The sequence below is a fragment of the Pangasianodon hypophthalmus genome, chromosome 20, assembly GCF_027358585.1.
Source record: "Pangasianodon hypophthalmus isolate fPanHyp1 chromosome 20, fPanHyp1.pri, whole genome shotgun sequence".
NCBI classification, from domain to species: Eukaryota; Metazoa; Chordata; class Actinopteri; order Siluriformes; family Pangasiidae; genus Pangasianodon; species Pangasianodon hypophthalmus.
Window position 1 is genome coordinate 7,744,270 of NC_069729.1, and position 22,583 is coordinate 7,766,852.

The window sequence follows — 22,583 nt, forward strand, 5'->3', positions numbered from 1 at the left end:
TTATGAAACCCTAGTGAATGTTATAATTTTTCGCACTTCCGCAAATTTAATACATGGTCTTCGGATGTATTAAGTTGAACATGCAATCACCATTTTGCACAGCACTTTCAAGTTTAGTAAATAACATTGTGACTAAATTAAACTATTTTATAGATGTCACCCTGTATTTTCCATACTCATTAAGGGATATGCACAATATCTGCTATTTTGCTTATTTGAAAGATGCAATTAAGGCCTCAATCCATTATACAGTCATGGGAAAAAGAAAGTATACTTTCCTTCAATTCTATGTTTTTATTTATCAGGGCCTAAATAACAATTGTGTGGTCCCCATCAACTTCCATAAACCAACAAATAACCTTAGGTGCAACAACAACAAAAAACAGATTTCAATATGTAGTCTTTTTTTCCCCCAAAAACTAAAACTAACATTCAGAAACTATCATTACACCCTTCAAAAATTACAAGAAAAAAATAAGTACACACTTCCTACTTCCACAATCATTAAGAAAGTAATTAGCAACCATGTGTTACTGATGAAATGCACAAGATGAGTTAATCATCAAGAAATGTCACTACTTCTATAAAAGCAGATCTTTTGACAGTTTGGTGTTCTGGAGCACTCAGGTGTGTCTCTACATCATGCCAAGAACAAAGAACATCAGCTATGACCTCAGAGAAGCAATTGTTGCTGCTCATCAATCTGAGAAGGGTTATAAGGCCATCTCCAAACAATTTAAATTCACCATTCTACAGTGAGAAAGATTGGTTACAAATTGAGAGCCTTCAAAACTGTTGCCAGTCCAAATTCAGTCCAAGGTCAGTCGTTTAATGCTCAGAGATATAAAGAAAACCCCAAGAGCCACATCATGTGACCTACGGTGCTTACGTTCATGACAGCACAATCAGAAAAAGACTGAACAAGTATGGCTTTGGAAGGTTGGAAGGGAAGGTTGGCTATTCTCCAAAAAAGAATATAGCAGCATGACTTAGGTTTGCAAAATTGCCTCTGAACAAACCACAAAAGATCTGGAACAATATCTTTTGGGCTGATGAGACCAAGGTGGAGATGTTTGGTCATCATGCATAGCCCCATGTTTGATAGCCAAACACCATATATCACCACAATCACCTCATACCAACTTTCAAGAATGGTGATGGAGGGGCGATGATTTGGGCTTGTGTTGCAGGCACAGGACCTGGGAAACTTTTGGTCATTGAGACAACGATGAACTCCACTTTATACCAGAATATTCTTGAGACAAATATGAGGCCGCCTGTCCAGCATCTTAAGCTGGGACAGAATTGGGTCATGCCAATCCCAAGCACACCAGCAATTTGACATCTGAATGGCTATAGAAAAAAAAATCTATGTGTTGGTATGGCCAAGTCAAAGTCCAGACCTCAACCCTATTGAGATGCTGTTTTGGGATATTAAGAGAGCTGTGCATAAACGAATGCCCTCAAACATCAATGAACTGAAACAATGTTGTAAAGACATTTTTAGAAGTTGATGAGGACCATTAAGACACTGATAAATAACAAACAGAATTGAAGAAGGGTGTACTTTCTTTTTCCCATGACTGTATCTGTTGCTGATGAATTAAAATAATTTCATGTGTGATTAGAATTTTCAGTGTTGTTGCTTTGAGAATTAATCCACTACCTACACCAAAATGCATTTTCTTTTATACATAACAAGCTGTTGCTCGGAGGTAATATTATGAAATGACTGTAGCCTAATGCTTTTAGCTCTACATGAATAATGCTATTACGGATCAGAACACTGCTGCTGAAAAAGAATATGCAGCACTTACACTGAATTGCTTTTTCATTTTCAAGCTATATGGCTATCACTTCAAGGCAACACCTTGAAATTAAAGGAGAATTATCTTGCTAGCCCTATTGCATAAATACACCCACTGTAAGGCACCTCTATACTATAGCTATAGAGTTTAAGAATTATTATTATATAATAATAATATACTATAATATTTACAAATGTCTTTCCTTGTCTCTTACTGCTTCGCTGGATGTTGCACTTACTGTAAGTTCTATTTTTAAGTAGCTTCAAGAGGAAACTCTTTGGAAAATAATTTATAATTAACCCCTTAAGTAAAGTAGATACTGAACATGCAAGAATCCCATGCTTTTGTATTCTCCTGGTGAAGAGTGCAAGTGCAAATAAAGGAATCTGCTCATATGACCAGGATTAATATCTTCATTTCAGGTCCTGCCGGTGGTTGAGCAGGACTGGGAGCGATTACAGCCTTCTAGCCTTCGAGGCAGCCGCTCACACCTGATGGGCAGTGACACAGAGCTCTCAGAGCTGGACGATGATGACCGTGAGACCGTGTTCAGCTCAGGGGACATGCTGTCTCCCAGTGGTCACTCAGATGCTCAGACACTTGCCCTCATGTTGCAGGAGCAATTGGATGCCATCAATGAGGAGATCAGGTGAGACTAGAAGCAGCAAGAAAGCAACATGTCATTAATGGTACACATAGATTTGAAGGTTCTGATTAAAAAAAAATATTAGTAGCTTTATGTTTAAGGGAACTGAACTACACATATTACTTATGATATGTCACTATCTATACTCAGCAGCCAATTAAATAAAAACATACCGCTGCATATTCATGCAATTGTCCAATCAGCCAGTCATTTGGCAGCAGCAAACATCATCAAATCATGCAGATACAAGTCAAGAGTGTGAGGCGACAGAAGGGACAGAAAGTTTCAAGCTGACAGGAAGTCTATGGTAACTCAAATAACTACTTTTTACAACCGTGGTGGGCGGAAAAGCATCTCAGAACACACAACACACAGAAACCTGAGGCATATGGGCTATAACAGCAGAATGCCATATCAGGTTCCACTCCTGTCAGCCAGGAACAGTAATTCCTAGTGGTCTTCTGCTGTAGCCCATCTGCCTCAAGTTTTGGTGTGTTGTGTTCTCTGAGATGCTTTTCTGCTCACCATGGTTGTAAAGAGTGGTTATTTGAGTTACCCTAGTCCTCCTGTCAGCTCCAACCACTCTGGCCATTCTCCTCTTGATTGCTTGATTGGATAATTGCCTGAATGCTGAGTAAATGTTTCAAAGTTAGTTAAACAGCATTCTGTAGCTGTAACTGCCACTAATGTCACTAATGAACCAATGTATATTGTTGCTATTGAAATGATTTATACACAAATAGTTGAATTTAAGAGGTTAAAGGAATAACATTATGTGACACAGGGATGTTTTGAATACATATACTGTATATATATTGAGGCTGTATATATATATATATATATATATATATATATATATGTGTGTATATATATATATATATATATATATATATATATATATATATATATATATATATATATATATATACACACATATATATATATATATATATATATATATATATATATATATATATATATATATCATGATTTTTCTTACAAATTGATATGTATGAATTGTTAAATTTGTTTTTACAAATGTGAGATTATATTGGAAAAACTGTTAAAATAATTCACCTACTCTGTGTTATGTGAATAGAAGCATTTCTCATTATGATTTGCTGCAGGATGATCCAAGTAGAGCGAGAATCAGCCGAGCTCCGGGCAGATGAGATTGAGAGCCGTGTGAACAGTGGTAGCATGGATGGGCTGAACGTGACGCTGCGCCCACGGTCTACTATCCCCACCTCGGTCACTGCTCTCTCCCTCGCTAGCTCTTCACCTCCCGTCAGCGGCCGCTCCACTCCAAAGATGGCATCTCGCTCCACTGCCCATGAGCTCGGTGTCATGACCCTGGTGAGAAATGAGAAATCACAGCACTACACACACACACACATTTAATATGCAGTGAAGGCTTTGCTGCACACTATAACAGGCTTATATTTTCACTTTACTTTTTCCACAAAGAATTTTATAGGATTACAATATACGCAATACATTTTGCATTTATCTTAGTTGTTAGCAATATAAATAGTATTTACGTAAATAAACACAAAAGATTCACTGATATTCTTGCGATAGTCCTCATAACATAAGTTTTCTGCACAGGTAAATAAGAAAAATGAGATGGAGATCATTGCGGCAGATACCAATATAACATGAAATTTTTTATATTATAAAAAAATTTATATAATAAAATGATTGTTTACATTCAATAGAGAAACTGACCCAAGCGAACAGGTTTTATTCCTTAAAAATACATATATATTTGAAACAGAACACGGGCTAATGATTAATATTAACTGGTCCTGAGAAAGAAGCAAGAAGTCACAAATAATTTGACCTCATACAAATAAGGCTTATTTGTTTGTGTATTTGCCAAGTATGTTTTTTCATGTTTTAGTAAAACATGTTTGACATTTGTGTTCTTGAATGGCCTAATACTATTTATTAGATCCAAGTGATATAACCACTAACCTTTGCAAATGCTCACCCTACAATAAGAACTGATTTATTTTTCATTAGTGGTTTTGGCCAGGAGGTATGACAGGATCTCAGCAGGGTTTCAGCATCTAATTTATTCCCCTTTATCTGACTGTGTGTTTAATCAGATTAACCGGTCTGTTTGCATGTTTGTCTCTTTTCTTTCTAACGCTGTCAGCCTAGCGATTTACGAAAACACCGCAGGAAAGTCACTGTGAGTTTCTTTCAAAGTGAACAAAACAAAAAAAGTTGCTTTTGTCTCATGTGTATAAGTCATTTTAAAAGAAAAACATGTAACAGCATGAAGTGCATGAAAAGAATTTAATGTTAGTAATAATGTTATGTAATGTATATTGTTAATAATGTTAATGTATGTAGATACATAGTAGTAAGGATTTTGTGTTCATTGTGTGTGTGTGTGTGTGTGTGTGTGTGTCTGTTGCATTGCTTTAGTCTCCAGTGGAAGCTCGTGAGGATAAGGCCACTATAAAGTGCGAGATGTCACCTCCTTCCTCCCCTCGTAGTCTCAAACTCGATCAGATAAACTTCGCTCAGCTGACCGGAAGCCTCGAGGATGGACGAGGGTATACACACACACACACACACACACATACCACAATGTCATCCAAAATGAATAAAGAGGTTCTGGATAAAAATGTATCACTGAGAAAATTTAGGCTGCCTACAAAATGTTGTAATCAAAATGAATATTTGCAAACATAATAATGCAACATGGTAATTTCATTTAAAAAAAAAAAAACAAGCAATAACATTTTGGTGAAGAAAGCAACACTGACAGAAATATACATGCAAACATCATGGTTGTAAAGTGGTGCGTTTTCATCTAAATTATGTACTGTGGGTGACACAAAAATATATTTTATATAACAAGCTAAAGCTAATCGACAATTAGCCTGTAGTCTGCTAGTTCCCTGTTATTAACAAATTAATACATTTAATATCATCTTTGACAGAATAGAACAGATCTTTGACATCTTTCTTACAGAACAGAACAGAAAATTAGCTATTTATACTAACGGTTCCATTACTGTATATGGACTAAGGCTAAGACTAAGACTTCTGGCTACATCAACACTTTTCTTTAACTTCTTTTTGGATGGTTTTTAATCTGGGGTAATTCTGAACTAAATCTAAGGTACTTCTGGGGTAATTCTGAGGTAAAGCTGGGATAAATCTGGAGTAATTCTGAGGTAGGGGTAAAGCTGGGATAAATCTGGAGTAATTCTGAGGTAAGTAAGTAGTAAATCTGATGTAATTCTGAGTTAAATCGGAGATAATCCTGAGATAATTCTGAGGTAAATGATGTAATTCTGAGATCATTCTGAGGTAAATCTGAGGTAAATTCTCAGCTAATTCAGAGCTAATTCTGAGGTAAATTTGAGGTAAGTCTGAGGTGATTCTAGAGCAATGTTGAGTTAAATATAAGGTAATCTTGATGGAATTCTGACGTAATTCTGAGCTAAAGGTGAGGTAAAGCTGAGGTAATTTTGTGTTAGATCTGAGGTAATTCTAAGGTCAATCAGATCAATCTGATGTAATTCTGAAGGAAGTGCATACATGAATTTAACAGGTCTCATGAATGTAGTACGCCAAATGATCATTCTTGCATTCTGCGTACTGCTGGTAGGAACACAAGGTTGTATACTGTATACTGTTTCACTTTGCAGTATACAGATATACAGTGTACTGCTGATTCCCCTTACAGACTTACCTATTGCACTCTATGCATGCTGTCGCATACTATAGTGATGGACTTTCTGTGATGACCTTCTTTGAACACAAGCTGTTGCTTATATAAGTCATGGAAAATGTCCTATAATAATGGGAACCAAGACTCATTCTTTTTGGACCTTGTTTTTCTCAGTGATGGACCACACACCAGACTGCTTGGCACTGTACAACTCATTATGATATTTTATCGTTACCTAGATATCATTCTACTACAATAAGAACAGTTGGATCAGGTATTGAAGTCATTATACTGAACTCAGTGTTCTGTACAAGATGCAGCACTGAAAAAAATATTTTCATATTTCACAATGCTCACCCAAATAGTCACAGCTGTGCTTGGCATAAATGTTTCTTTACTAACACAACCCTTAAAAGACCTGTTACTGGATGTTTTGTTGCTTGTCCAAGGTCATTAAGACTGCTGTAAATAAGACTACCATAAAACACAATGCAATTACCTCCTTAGTGTTGCTAGATGGACGTTTTAGAGGAGAATCCCGAGCTGTTAAATGCAAATCACTCTCAATCATAAAACTGCCCTCTGGCTAATTATGTGTGACTTTCACGGATGTACCACACCACTTACTGAGTATTCAAAGCGCAGCCACCCTTAAAATTCCCCTTAGACCCTCTGCCCACATGCTTCTCATCTAACGGCATGCAATTATTATTAATGTTCTGATGCAAGAGCTGGACAAAGACATCTACTTTTTTGTCCCTGACTTTCTTGCTCTTCATGTGTCTCTCTCACATCTCTCTCTGTCTATCTCTCTTGCTCACTCTCACACACACACACCTCTCTCCCAGTGCTAATGAAGTTATCCCCTAATCTTCTCTGAAAGCAGAGTGTCTCTTTGGGAGGCAGCGCTCTATAAATATTCATGAAGGGGAAGTGAATCCAAACATTTCATTTCAATAGACATCAAATCTGATTGAAGCAATAAATAAGTGCATGAATAACAAATAGTCTGGCAACAGGGGAGCTAAAATATGTTAAATTGATAAGACAGGAGAAATAGCAAGTATGCCATACAATACTAAATGTTACATTATACCTCAGATGAGTATAGATGAGAGCAAACAACTTACTCAGAGTTCCATCATTAGTATGCTGGTTATACAGTATTTCTCTCTTTATCTCTCTCAAATCATTTAAATTCAGTTCATTTCAAGGAATGTTTTGCTATGACACTATTTTTTATAAAATGATGTCAGGCTATAAAGGATATTTTATATCCGACAGAAGTAATTATAGAATGTAGAATAATAATGTTGAACCAGATCATATAATGAGGAAGACAGGTGACTCGATAATATAGATACTATGGGTTCTTTTCAATATAACAATCTTACAGCTTACAACCCGGAAATCGATTAAAGCTAATCGATTTAATTTTTTAGAGATGTAGCAATTTTTTTAATGCATTTAACAGTTATTCAGTTATTCAGTTATTCATCCTAACACATATTATTCATTAACTAATCAGAATTATTAAGTAATAACAGTGAAGTTAGTAGGAAAGCAATGCTTCAAGACTGAGGAAATGGCTGGACTCACTGTCAGCTCCCAGGTGCAATAATACAGTAATGTTAATTAATGTTAATTCAGCATGTAATCACAGCATGTTGTGTTTCTTTGCATCTGTTATAGCCAGTAACAGGCAATACAGCTGGACAACAGGTCATTAATAAATATTATGCAAACGGTGTTGATTAATTATCTATAACAGCATAGCTCTGAGAGTAGTGCCAAAGCAAATCACAGGATTATATTATTGTACTTCTTCTAATACATTATTGTTTCTGTAGTAATGGTTTCATTCACAGGGACTTGTATGGCAGACACTCTACCTAAACTAAGTCTGGTTACACTTTATTTTAAGGAACTCAGATTAAGGGGTTAGATCTTGAAAGATCTTGTTCTTTGTTCACAAAAGCCCAAATTAGACACTTGTAAATGTTTTATTCACTTTGAATTAGAGTTTATAAATAAGCACTTTCTTTGGGTCATAATTGAGGGTTATGTCAAAATGACTAATAAATGCATTATTAGTTGTGATAGATAATTAAATGCCCTCGTTTTTGCAAATTATTGAGCATGAATTAATCAAATAAATTCATATCTTGCTAGTATTAGTAATTGGCAACATTTTATACCTATAGGTTCCAGGTTGTGTGAAGTGTTTTCTGCAGCCTTCTGAAGGCACTCATACTACAGTACATAATATCCAATTTTACAGTATTTATATCCAATACAGTATTTATATCCAATTCACTGAATTTTTAAAATTAAAATTCACATGTTTATTTAATGATCTATAATGTTATTTCTATCAGAGATAAGACTTTTTTTTCCCAACCCTTTTTTGCTAAGACATAAAATGTTCTTGTCTTTAGAATATGGGGCACAATTGACTTATTAAAAACTTGTTTAGTGCTTTTTAGCTTCTAATTAGCGAAACACTAAATTTCTACTTCAAAATGTGGAGCATATGTTGTAGTATTAGTGTTATAAGCTCTTAAAGTGATAAACTGCAGGTCCTTTGATGCTGCCTAGAATCTACAGGTATAAAATGTTGTCAATTAAACACCAATAAGAGATTAATTTAGATTTAATTCATACTCAATGATTTATGTAATAGTGTCGTAACAATGCATTAATTGCACAGTATCACCATAAATACTGCATTTAGTCAGTTTCACATAACATTTATTCCTCATTTACGAACCAATAAATGCGCTTATGAATGTATATACAGCACTGTGGAATAAAAGCGCTTATGAATGTATATACAGTACTGTGCAAAGGTCTTAGGTCTTAGGCACCCTATTATTATTGTTATAGATTTTTATTTTATGACCTCTACATTATTGAGTCAGTACAAAAACATTTTAGATTTCCAAACATTAGTTTTCCAGGACAAAATTAAATGTTTGTATGTCAGTAACGAAAGCAGCGTGTTATGTAAGAGACCACTTTTCAGACAGCAATCATAATGAAGGCTGCTGGGATTTGCTGCAAAAATAAGAAGCAAGTAATTATGGTTTATTCCTTACTAGAAGAATAGTTCATTCATATATTCACAAATATATTTAGCAGTGATTCTTCTGTCCTTGCATTTTTTTTCTCAGTGTCATTAGAGTGTGGTTGTAAGACATGAGGAAGGGATGCAAAGATAGGAAGTGCCTCTGATAGATGTCCCTCAGCTAGTGACATATGTTATATTTATCCATCTTTCCATCTTTCTCTTCAGCGGCAACAAAAAGAAGGGAATCAAGTCCTCCATTGGCCGCTTGTTTGGCAAGAAGGATAAGCCCCAACCAATGAGCAAAGACGGCCAGGTGACCCCTCCTGTAATTCCAGGTCAGCACATTTACATGGTCTCTCTGCAACAGTTTGCATGATAAATCTTTGGGAATGTATTGCATTGTACCTAACTGTGTTGGATTTTGAGCTGTGTATTGTGATTGAATTGCAGATTTTGAAATGAGCATTGGAGATACTATGACCCTGGGCAAGCAGGCTGAGAGAGACCGCAGGATGAAGAAGAAGTACATATTCAGTCCTCTTTCATGTTTGTCACCATCAAACCCATCTCCTTTCTCATCTCTCCACATGCTTGATTGAGTTTCAATGTGTATAACCACCAAATTATATCTTTCACAAGATTCAATAACCTGATTTTGCATCAACATTAGTTAGTTATGCGATCATTAATAATAAGTGGTTAAATTGAACCAAATGCAAAACAGATTTAGGCAGAACAGGGAGCCATTACAAAACACACCAAAATATTCCCACACAAGGTCACAGTGTTACTGAGAAAGCTGCAACAAAACACAAGAGCTGTGGCAAATTAGTGCTCAGGAGTACTACAAACACTGTTAATAAGCTTTCAATTAGACAGTAAGTACAGAAATTAATCAAAAATTCTGACCAATCAGAATTGAAATTTGGACTTGGCTGTGCTAAAATAATGTTTTAATTCATTGAAGGTAGAAATCAGGTTTTCCAGACTGCAGCATTGCCTGTTTCTATTCCAGTCACTATTCAATTACCTTCCTAATTAACTACAAACCATATTACATCGAAACTAAACTATATCTACCAGTGAAAAGTTATTAGCGTGGCTAATTAGGATTACCAAATTGTGAGATATGATCTGGCAACCCAAGTAGGAATCCACATTTTTAATCATTAACGCACTTTCAGAAAAGGCAAAGCAAACACTCTGTAGCTACAAAACACCTGTAGGTGTTCTTTATGAAGAAATAAAGCAGGTTGAAGAGACGACCCGATGACCTGGATGTTCTGGACACCTCATAGTGTAGTTGTTTATACAGTATGGTTTATTGTTGCTAGTGATTTCTGTCAATAAGGAAGAAATTATTTTGACTTATTATAATGGTAGTATCATGTAAAAGCTTTTATTAGCTTTTTATTAATGATGAGGTAAAAATATTAATTGGTGAAGAAATCAGACTTTTGGAATCTACAATATTAGTCTACAGCATATGGTCTTTAATATGTTCAGTCTAATATGTTCCAGAAATCATAAGTTTTTTTCTTCCTCTGAATGTCAGGCATGAGCTTTTGGAAGATGCACGGAGGAAAGGCCTTCCGTTTGCTCAGTGGGATGGCCCGACGGTGGTCTCTTGGCTTGAGGTAGAGCATCTCATGCACACACATACTCACACCATGCAGCTTTTATGGTGATGATTATAATTACAGTAATCACACTGAGGAGGGTGACAGAAATGATGAAAACACTTCACTGCTCTGTGATGATGACGATGATGATGATGATGGTATTGACAGAAATGCTTCTCTCTCCCATCCCACAGCTGTGGGTTGGAATGCCAGCGTGGTACGTAGCGGCTTGCCGTGCCAATGTGAAGAGCGGTGCCATCATGTCTGCGCTATCCGATACAGAGATCCAGAGGGAGATCGGCATCAGCAACCCACTGCACAGACTCAAGCTCAGACTGGCCATCCAGGAGATGGTGTCACTCACCAGTCCCTCGGCCCCACTCACCTCACGCACCGTAAGAGCTACACCCTTAACTCCGCCTTCTCAGAAAAAACAACACCCCAAGACCCACTCTGTATTACACGTCACAATTGAGATAAACATAATATCAGATAAACAGTATATTGGCGATGTTCTCACACGCTGACATACAAACCAGTACTAAATGATTTAATTTTACTGCATTTAGTTGACACTTTTATCCAAAGCAACACACAACTGAGCAGATGAAGGTTCAGCGTCTTGCTCAAGGATCTAACAGTGGCAGCTCATGACCTTCTGATGCCTTAACCACTGAAAACAGGAACCACTGAGTTACAAATGCTTTATGACCTGTGTTAGTAATAATCTTGTACTCACACACAAACTGTATCTCACTACACTTGCTTCACCAATAACTGTTTAAAAGTACATTGTTGGTTTTCATGTCTCACTACAATGGATTAGTTCCAACCAGAAGTCTCAGATCCAGATACTTTCAGGGTGTACTTTTTTTTTAGGCTACATTCTGTGCAAAAATTGCTATATACAAAACTGGCATACAAGCTTAAAAGTGCAATGTAAAAGCACACAGAAACACACAAAATACACGTCTCTCCTTTATACATATTTATTTGAAGAAGGTTCACATAAAAAGTGCAAATGGGCAATGAGCGACAGCTGGGTTTGCATATGATTTTATCCTCCTACCAAAACTAGTTGTAAATTAGCACCATGCGTGTTGCTCAGAAATTTATAGGCAGTGTTGCCAGGTATGTGGTTTACCCTCAGAATTGGACTACTTTTAAAATTTTCAATTCAATTTATCTGTATAGCGCTTTTAACAATGGACATTGTCAAAAAGCAGCTTTACAGAAATATATATATATATACTCAGGATATAAATTTTAAATTTATGAATTTATCCCTAATGAGCAAGCCAGAGGCAAAGGTGGCAAGGAAAAACTCCGTGAGAATACATGAGGAAGAAACTTTGAGAGGAGCCAGACTCAAAAGGGAACCCATCCTCATCTGGGTGACACCAGATAGAGCAACTATAAATAATTCCATTCTACAAGTGTATACTATATGGTCAACAAGTGTAATTGTGTAACTAGGAACATTAGTTGAAAGTAGTCTGTTGTATTCAAAATGCTGGTGTAGGTTGTTTTAATACATTCTCATTAATGATAGTATTTATGAAATAAATGTGTAATAATATGGGACCATTTTAGGGCCTTGGTTAAAGAACAATTCAGGGAAACTACAGTACATGTTTTAATATTGCTTGTCAATTGGGATTCTTTTGTTGTGCAGATCTGAACCCATGGTCATAGCACACATGTAAGGAACATATTCATCTATTTTCCTCATATGTGACAAAGAAATTCAAAACATTAAACAGAACTTTTGTGAAATTTTTGCGCAATTATCCAAGTGTTATAGAAGCTATAGTGGACCACAAGAAAAATCCAGTTTAATAGCACACAATTATTCATCTTTTTTCATTAAAATCAAATAACCAAACAGCATATTATCCATATTACTGCTCTCTTTGTCATTTACTTGTTCTTGAGTTTTTTGACAGCTCTTTGGTTGATTACTTTCACCACTTCGAAACAGCTTTTAAAATGCATTTCGGTCCACACAGAGTGAATATTGTAGGTGGTTCCAGTCGCAGTTTGCACAGTGTGCTACTGCATTAGTAAAATAAACTTTTTAAATTACTAACATTTCTGACGCAATATGAGTGAATTTTGTGTGTTTTGTGCTGAAACCTTCTGTACATCCAGCGCTTAGTCTCTAGACTTAATCTGTTCATGATCATAACACAAACAGAAAAATATAGCATCACAGAAATGTATTTGGCAGAAATATATTTGTTATTTTTGTGACCACCAGTGAGGGCAAAACCTAACAAAGTGCAGTTTCATTGTAAAAAAAGGTCAGAACGAATCATTATCAAAAAGCATGGTTAGACGCGTCAACTCCAAATCACTCTTTTCTTAAAAAACGAAACAAAAAACCCCAAGTGGATCAGCAGTGTGACATTCTTGCTATGACATAGGATTAGATTACACTTATCAATCAGAGTTAATACTGAAGTAGTCTGTTGTATTCAAATAGAAACATCCATAAAACCAGACTATAAGAAATAGGACTTTTAAAGATTTTTAAGCATTTTGGCCTCATAACTGAGCTAGGCGTGGGTCCCAATAGGCTATAATGTTAACATTATACACAGTAAGTTCAGATATACCAGTGCTCTGGCAGAATATCGACCCCTAGAATAGAAATCGTGTGACCCCTGCTGTATCCCTGTTGTACTCCACCCACGTGTGTTTATTTCTGGTCATGAAAATAGCAAGTGGACAAAACTGGCTTACACCAAACAAAATCAGCAATATGTTTTATTCCTGGACCACACTAAAATATTTATACAATCCTAACTGATCCTAATCCTACGTTAGTGACCCCAAATATGATTGATTATAAGATTTTTTTTTTGTTCTGGATTGTCTTTCAATGCATCAAACTGTCAGCAAACCCACCACACTAAAAGATTTGAAATAAAACACCACATACTTTACGTTTAATCATTTTGATTTTCAGAACATGGGATTTTGCAGCACTTTCTAGTGAACAAACATGATTTCAGACCAAACATGAAGGATGACAGTACAGCTCGAGGTATTAAGATTTTATACATTACAGAATAATCTGAGAATCAGACCATGATAAAAATCAAATCGTAACACCTTGTACGATCATCAGGCCACAAATCTGCCCAATTATCCTCTAGTGTGGTCCAGGCATTATACCACTGTGATATGCTTACACACAAAATAGTGCTTAGTCTCTAATTAAACTACTCATTTATGGTACTGTATGCTACGATATGCTAGCAGTTTCACACAAACTCTCTAAACACCCCCTTTTTCTCTCCAGTTGTCAGGGTATTTTTTTTTTAAATTACAATGTAAATGCAAAGTCAATTTTATTTTATTAAAAAAAAAAATAATAAAAAACCTAGTGAAAATACAGTCCTTACAGCATGTATTCCTATCTTGCACCCAATGTCCCCAGGACTGGCTGTAGATCCATCATAACCCTAACCAGGATAAAGCCTGGATGAATAACCAGGATGAATGAATGAACAAATGAATGAAGGAATGAAAAAGCAAACCTATTTTTCTTATATAGAACCTGTCGCACTTTATCTTCGCACTTTGACCAGTGATTTCTCTCTCTCCCTCTCTGTCTGTGTGTGTGTGTGTGTGTGTGTGTTTGTGTGTATGTGTTCTTTTCTGTGCAGTCCTCCGGAAATGTCTGGGTGACTCACGAGGAGATGGAGAACATGGCAACCTCCACCAAAGCAGTTAGTCCATCTGGGTCTCACCTCTGCCCCTGCAGTGCCAAGCATATGCTACATTTCCTTTTCTCCCTACTGCCCGTTTAACACCACCCCTAAACCCCAAAACCTGCAACAGCGCTGCCTTTGCATATCCTTCAGGCTGGTTTTTCAGACAAAGGTTAAGTCTGATAATAACATGAGAATCACCTGCAGTTTAGAATTTGTTTAGTTTAAAATGACACTTAATCTGGATCTGAAAACCAGCCATTTGTGTTTAACAGTGGAATGTAGTGTTGTGTTTATCAGTGCTGTGTGCATGGTTAAACAATTCATTTAATTGTCCATGAATCAAAGTGGGAATTTAATCTGTAGTTCAGATCTTGAAGCTCATGTTTAGTGTTCAACAAGGTTGATAAAATTCAACATGAATTCAACATGTAGTTAAATAAGGAATAAAACACAACTGGGCATGCTGTTATAGTAAAATAATCAATGGTTGTGTCATGTATTACCACCCCTAAGATTATTTTCCAAGAAAATCATTTCCTTATTTGTTTGATTCCTATTATTTACCACAGCACTTTTTCAGTGCTAACATTTTCTATGCTAAAGAAAGACACGTCGTACTTTTTATCCATTTATAGTCAAATATAATGTTGTGGAATGTCCACAAACCAAGTTCATTCCTGTTATCACTTAAATTATAACAGATCTAAGCAGTCATTCCCTCACCAGCTTTTGTATTTCTTGAAGTTAATACAACAAACAAACAAAAAAATAATCCAGCTAGGCGCGCTGCCGAGAAACCGCAAGTCCCTATGTCTTGAAGACTTGAAGAAACAGCTTTACCTGACCCTGAAGATGACTTCTTTAGGAATAAATAAATAAATAAAGTCTCCATACATAAAACAGAAAACACCACCATATCAATGATTAAACACATTTTTAAAATCAGTTTATACTGAATGTCTGTGATGAAAGTCTCTGTTGTAACTAACTATAGAAATGATAATGTATTAGAATGAGTGAATGCATTAATATTGTATAAACCTATGATTTACCTTAGAGTCAAAAATACTGTCAGGGCTGCTGTTATAGAAAATGAATCAACACATTCTGACCCATCAGAATGGAGAATTCAATAGCCCTGTGGTATAAAATCTTCGTTTAGTAACAGTAAAATGGGTACTAATACAACATTTTGTAATACTCACACACATCAGCAGCGTGTAATCAGCTTTTATAGTGTTGTCCTTTAAACCTTAAGGATAGTGCTAAATGTCATCTGTTCATGTGGCTTGTGCTGTAAATTGTTGTTTGCTACTGGCATTGCACCCTTCCTGTCCTTCTCATGACCGTACTAATTAAGCTCTGCTTGAAAATGGACTGACTCGCTCTCTGCTGTGCATTAACATGCTGTCACTCCGGGATTTGGCTGACAGGAGAACGAGGAAGGGAGCTGGGCACAGGTGAGAGACAGACAGAGAGAGAGAGAGATGGAATTGTATCTCCTTCGGACTGATGCCACAGCAGATCATTAGCATGAATGCCTTGCAGTGCCTCCACTCATTAAATTCTACATGTCGCATGAAACTGTGGGGTGTACAGCAAATAGAAAGTTGCCAACTTGGATTATTTCAGACAAAAAAAAAAAATCTTGAATGTGGCTTTGGTTTTCGCTGTGGTTTATAGATATCTGAAATAGACATGATTAATGATTGACGTGTTTTTCTGTTTGTTGTACTGTGCTCAGAGAGTGGGATAGCAGTTCTGAAATGAAATGTATAACCAATATTTCAACATTCTACAATTCTACTGTCACTTAGTAGTGTCATAGGAAAACAAATGTGTTCTTTCTAAATGTCATGAAAAACTGTCTTAGTAAAATCAAACCAAGTAGAGAAATCCTCTGTAAATCCTCTATGGACCCTCATACCCAGGTAAATCAGATTTCAAAAATGACACGATGTTGTTTTCAGACCCTGGCATATGGAGATATGAACCATGAATGGATAGGAAATGAGTGGCTGCCTAGTCTGGGCCTGCCTCAGTATCGCAGCTACTTCATGGAGTGTCTGGTGGATGCTCGCATGCTGGACCACCTCACCAAGAAGGACTTGCGCACTCACTTAAAAATGGTGGACAGCTTTCATAGGTAGGAGATACTGCTGCTTCCAAAAGTCTGAATCCATTCACAAGAAAAGTTGGATAGTTCTTCTGAATTTTTAAGGATTATGATTCTGGCTCGTCTAGTGAAATAAATTTTGAACTGATTTTGCACAGGAAAAATGAGTCTGAGGTCAGAATCGAATGGAACTGAGACATGCCAGTTATTCACAGAATTTAGATTTGTATCAGTTAAATCAACTATAATTTACACCTTGCTTTTTTGTTTTTGAATTGAAACAGAGCCAGTTTACAGTACGGCATCATGTGCTTAAAGAGGCTCAACTATGACAGGAAGGAGCTGGAGCGAAGGAGAGAGGAGTGCCACCATGATCTCAAAGGTGAACCTGCCATGACATAATAGTAGCACAATAGTAATACACGCAAGTGATTTCTGTATTTTATTCAATTTCAATTCAATTGTATATGTATAGCGCTTTAAACAGTGGACATTGTCACAATGCATGTGTGAGGCCATCCTTAGCAGCAGCAAGTGATTTTCAGGTGACAAGAACTCCATACAGAAGTAGGGCATCGGGATGGATCAGGCAGGTCCAGAGAGCAGAAGGAGTCAGGATCACTGGTATCTCAGGAGTAGCAAGTGTAGCTCGTCAGATAGAGAGATAGAGGAGGGGTTGAAGAGGGAGGGGGAAGGGAAAGAGACTATTAGGTATGCTCTTGTCATGTAATGGTTAATGTACACTATGTGCAGAGTGAGACAGCATTACTGAAAAAGAGAGCCAGAAGGATAAAACAGACATAAAGCTGATCCCTGAGACTTAAAGCAGCAATCCATCATCAACAAACCTAAGTGAACAATGAAGTGATTCAGTTTTATGAACATTTTGTTTCTGTTTGTTGAGAAATGAATTTCCCTGACAAACAGCATCATCTAGTGGTAACTGCATTTGGAAAAGTCAACAGCTGAGACTTGTGTCAAATCCATTTAAAAGCCCCGTGCCTTGTTGAACTTGAGTGTGACACATGAACTTGATCCAGCTGCTGCAGCCTTTCATGTGCCTCACTAGCAACGTACACAAGACACACTCACACGCGTGCAGATTTTGTAAATGTACTCGGGCACACACGTGTGCTGTCCTTTAAAGTTGACTGCCCAGCTGTGTGGAAAGATCATATGCATCTGTTGACATAATGGCAGGATGTTACTATGGGTTCATTCTCTTCATTCTGACCAGGAACTGTACTATAAAGTTATCATGTACAACACTACTCACTGGAGAATATAAGATCATGTCGATCATTTCATTCGTCTCTCTAGACAAGGGTAAAAATGAAAGGTGTTGTTCAGACAGTGTCCACCAGAAGCTGTAGTAAAATAATTACGCCCTTCTGACCTTCTAGGGACATTGTGCTAAATAGATATCACACCTATATTGTTGTTTTTAAGACAGAAAAACGAAGCCTAAAGACCTAAACACATCAAAAATAGATATACTAGTTAACTGAGTATTTATCTGGCCCTCCACAGACACTCTAGTGTGGACAAATGAGCATGTGATGAACTGGGTGCAGACCATCGGGCTAAAGGAGTACTGCAATAACCTTCTGGAGAGCGGCGTACATGGTGCCCTCGTCGCCTTGGATGAGACATTCGACTTCAGCAGTCTGGCCCTCATCCTGCAGATTCCCATGCAGAACACACAGGTGACAAGCATTCAAATTTTATTAGCCAAATATTATGATTTACATGATATTAGCAGTTTTTCACATTGACATAGACACTATACGTTTTTATTGACATAGCATGTATACGTTTTTATCTGCTTGTCAACCTTTAGATCATGTGTCAAACACAACAACACATGCCAACACATCGCTCACTGATTAACCAAAACCGATATGTGGTAGCTTTTTTCCTGCTTTTTAAAATATCCGAAGGGTAGTTTCCACAATCCACCATGTACATGTGCACTCCGGTTTCTACCTGAACACCTGTGTGCTGCACATGATGTAAGTCAGACTCACGTCTAAAATCGATTCAGAAGCACGTTGTGTTGTGCTGGCAGTGGCGCAACCAGAGATTAATATCAGTTACAATTGTTTTCTTGATCTGTACAATTAAATTGGTAAGTGTGACATGCTTGTGCATTTCAGCCTTTGGAAGTCAGACAGCAGTAGCTAGTTAATGACTTAAGGCACAATTTACCATCAAACAATCTATACACATTAATAATGTTGCCATAAAACACCTTTATGACAGTTCCACTGAAAAAGTAATAATATGGGAAAATTACGCCTCATATTATTAATCCTGATCTACTTTTCTTTCACAGTAAACTCCAGCAGGCTACATTACTGGCTCTCACCTCCATATCTCTGTGCAGCTATCTGGCTTATAGCTTTCAAACAGAAACAGGAAAAACAACTGGCTAATCCTGTTACTCATCACAGCAACTATTTCAATTATTTGTCTATATTCAAGATATTTTCACTTGTTAAGATATCATTTTTTTTGCAGTGAATCCATGCCCAAAACTCCTCTTGGCTTGCCCATGGAACTCTTGCATGATTTACAGTTTCAAGCAACATTGTTTAATAATCTCTGGATTCAGATGACATGAGTAATCATATCTCTACTGCATCTCAAGTGTACGGGCGGATACCACTGACACTATTCTCTATAACTGACACGTTTTCTTCTCCAGAGAAAAAATGGACAACACATTTACTCAAAGCTCACAGAATGCTTTCATGAATTATTCAGTTATTTGTAAAAGAAGCTCCAAATCTGTTGAAGTTTAGAGAAGGAGCTCCTTTTTTCAGAGAGAAGAGTTTATAATTATGCAGTGTATTCAACATAGCTGAAAGTACAAATGGGAGGGACTTAGTTTCTGCCAGATTGAGCATGAGTACCAGAAGAAATATGTTGCTAACTGCAGTTGCTTCTTTAGTGCATTGTTTTAGCTGAAATTACACAGGTTTAGTCAGACTTTATCTCATATCTGACTTATCCTCTTTGTTGTGTGATATTACCTTTATGCTTAGCATTTAGTTGATGCTTTTATCCAAAATGACTTGCAATCAAGACCTTTAAGCAACTTGCTAAATGGCCTAACCGTGGAAACATAACCATCCACTTAGCCCGTAGACTTTCCTGGGATGAGCCACAAATGCCTTGTATATAGCCACATTTTTTTTTAGAAAGTAATTGATGGAATTCCACAACTACCCTTAGGTATAAGCGCATTTAAATTAAATAGGTCTTTTATTATTTTCTTAGTACATTGAAATATGTCGATAATCTTGTACAGTGAGGGAAATAAGTATTTGGACAATTGTGTCTGTGTTATATAATATACTCACTTGCTTTCTCTAAACATGTTCAGCTAAATTATTGCCAAATAGCTAAGTTGTTCTACTTTTGTTTTATTTGACGAGAGTATATTGTTCCACCTTGTGCTTTTAGATGTGCATCTCTGTGTTTCTTTTTCAGCAGAGGCGTTTTGCATGGAGTGCAGGAATGGAGATGATTATGGCGCAGTTCGTTGCTTATTGTTCTCTATGTAACCGTTGTTCCTGCTGCTTTCAGGTCGTCCCGCAACTCCTTTTGAGTGACTGCTAACTTCTCTCTTACCTTCCTTATTATTAATCTGAAAGCGTTTTGTGTAATGTTGTATGGCACACCTGTCCGGGGATGATTAGTTGTTGTTCTGTGAACTTTCCATCTCAAACCAGTTGTTTGACAGAGATGTTTAAGGTCTTTGCTATGGCTCTGTAATTTTTTTCCATTCGAGTGTCATTTAATAATGATGTCCCTGAGAACTAATAATGATGTTTAATGATGTTGTCCAAATACTTTTTCCCCTATCAATCTTTTTTCTAAAAACATATCTTTTTAATGCTTATGAATACATACTGTACATTTTTTATTTGTATTTGTATGCACAACATTGAAAGACATAAGGTGTGTAAATTTAAAAAGTGGATATATGCACTGGAAGTATATTAAATAACAAAAAGAAAAGTGTCTGAATACTTTTTTATATTTCTCTTCACTGTATGTGGTAATTGCATCTATCGTTGGATAAAGATTACACTGAAGGGTTGGAACATTCACTTAACTTGATAATATTCTCTTAAATTTTATTATAACATCTACAGTAAAAAAGGTTATGCATTTTGCGATACTATGCTAAACTAACACTAACAAGTGTAGTTTAAACATGTACAGTTTAAACATGATATAGTGTCTTTCTAACACCTTGTACCTGTTCCTGATCTCAGGCCAGGCAGATCCTTGAACGGGAGTTCAACAACCTCTTGGCCTTGGGGACTGACAGGCGTCTGGAGGAGGTATGATCATTAGGTTTAAATTCTAACCTATTATTATTTAGAGAAAAGTTCAGGTCTTGTAACTCTGTCATTAGCAGAAATGTCTGGTGTTCTATCTACTTCACCAGTCTGTGATTAACTTGCTAGTTCACATCTGTAATATGGACATATGGATCTTTATCACTATCATGTCAATTGGTCATTATAAGTGATATTGCTTCTGTAGCTACTTGTATAATTTTTTCCTACCAGAGCGATGATAAGTCTTTTCGGAGGTCCCCATCATGGAGAAAACGTTTCAGACCACGGGATGGCCAAGGCCTGGGCATGATGCCCGGCTCCATTGAGACGCTACCCGCTGGCTTCCGCCTCTCCACCATGTCCATTCCCTCCTCCATGACTGTCAATCCCAGGAAACAGCTGCAGCCTGAAGGTAAAAAGGGGTTCCGGGGTTAACAAGTTCAGCTTTCTCACTGGCTTACTTCATTCATCTCACAATGCTAGCATTGCTAACAACATGTATTCCTGCAAAACTTTTAACCATGAACCAGTATATATGTACTGACGTGCCTGAGCATTTGTCTGGCTTAAGATATTGGGTTGGCTGCTGATGCTAGGATTGTAATCTTGTGCAACTGAACTAGCATGCATTAAGCTAATCTTATCACCAAGTTTTTTTCTAGTTATTTGAGATGCAAAGTGAAAGTCCTAACGCTAACTCCATTCATAAGGCTGCTTTTTTTGCCCTCTTGTTGCATGTTGTATTCCTTCTGTCCCTGTGGAACTATAGCTGGACCCCAAGCCCCTCAGAGACTTGATCCCTCTGCCATCAGGACTTACTCTTGCTAACTCTGCTTTACTAACAACACTCATGTTATCAGGTAAGAAGTTCTGGGAAGCTTTACCACAATCATATGGGCTCCTGTCAGGGATGACTTAGGCCTGTGTATCTCTAAGAAATAGTGGTTCTAGCTTTCTTATCTGAAGTTTATCTGAAGGGGAAAGTGTTTGTTGTACAGGACCTTTGAAGGTTGGACCTGCGCCTGTTCCCCTAGGGCATGAGATCCCAATCCTGGTTTTAGTGATTTTCTTGCTTCCAGTACACCTGCCCTACATGCTACTACACTTTATTTCTATCCAAAAAACTATTGCCAAACAGGGTCAATGAAACACAGAGCAATAAAAAGGTGGCATGAGACAGTTGGAACCTGAAAATGAAAAAACCCCACTTCCAGTTGAGTGTATGCTTAAACGAAATGCACTTTCATGGTAGTGGATACACCATGATGCACACAGGTGTGTGGAGACACTGATGAAACCAAGCAAAAATAAAGTCCAGCTCAATGCTGTATAATTCTCCTGATAGCACAACACTCATGTTTATACATATTGAGAGAAAAAGACACTAGCCAGATTCAAATATCTGGAACACCACAGTTCATAGCTGAAATGTTCACTAACGACTTAGTGACTTGTTGATGAGATGGCAAAAACAATTCAAAAACCTAGGACAAGGACTATGGCTACACAGTCATCCACTCCCTGGGAATTCATATATGTTCCTTCCCATA

The 22,583-nt window shown here is 37.0% G+C and overlaps 1 protein-coding gene across 7 annotated transcripts in view; it reads left to right on the forward strand.

Annotated features, from left to right (window-relative positions):
- Positions 1-22,583, forward strand: part of ppfia4 (PTPRF interacting protein alpha 4) — a 129,013-nt gene that overhangs the window by 102,430 nt on the left and 4,000 nt on the right. For 3 of the 7 annotated variants that reach the window (XM_053226995.1, XM_053226999.1, XM_053226994.1), the window contains exons 14-28: positions 2,231-2,457; positions 3,582-3,810; positions 4,616-4,651; positions 4,891-5,021; positions 9,444-9,553; positions 9,669-9,741; positions 10,774-10,855; positions 11,035-11,235; positions 14,515-14,577; positions 15,996-16,022; positions 16,533-16,708; positions 16,963-17,060; positions 18,209-18,384; positions 20,965-21,033; positions 21,265-21,445. In XM_053226995.1, the coding sequence (XP_053082970.1) occupies positions 2,231-2,457; positions 3,582-3,810; positions 4,616-4,651; positions 4,891-5,021; positions 9,444-9,553; positions 9,669-9,741; positions 10,774-10,855; positions 11,035-11,235; positions 14,515-14,577; positions 15,996-16,022; positions 16,533-16,708; positions 16,963-17,060; positions 18,209-18,384; positions 20,965-21,033; positions 21,265-21,445 (1,879 nt within the window). Of the gene's footprint in view, positions 1-2,230; positions 2,458-3,581; positions 3,811-4,615; positions 4,652-4,890; positions 5,022-9,443; positions 9,554-9,668; positions 9,742-10,773; positions 10,856-11,034; positions 11,236-14,514; positions 14,578-15,995; positions 16,023-16,532; positions 16,709-16,962; positions 17,061-18,208; positions 18,385-20,964; positions 21,034-21,264; positions 21,446-21,802; positions 21,894-22,583 lie in introns of all 7 variants that reach the window. The other 4 variants (XM_053227000.1, XM_053226997.1, XM_053226998.1 and 1 more) reach the window with 3 other exon arrangements.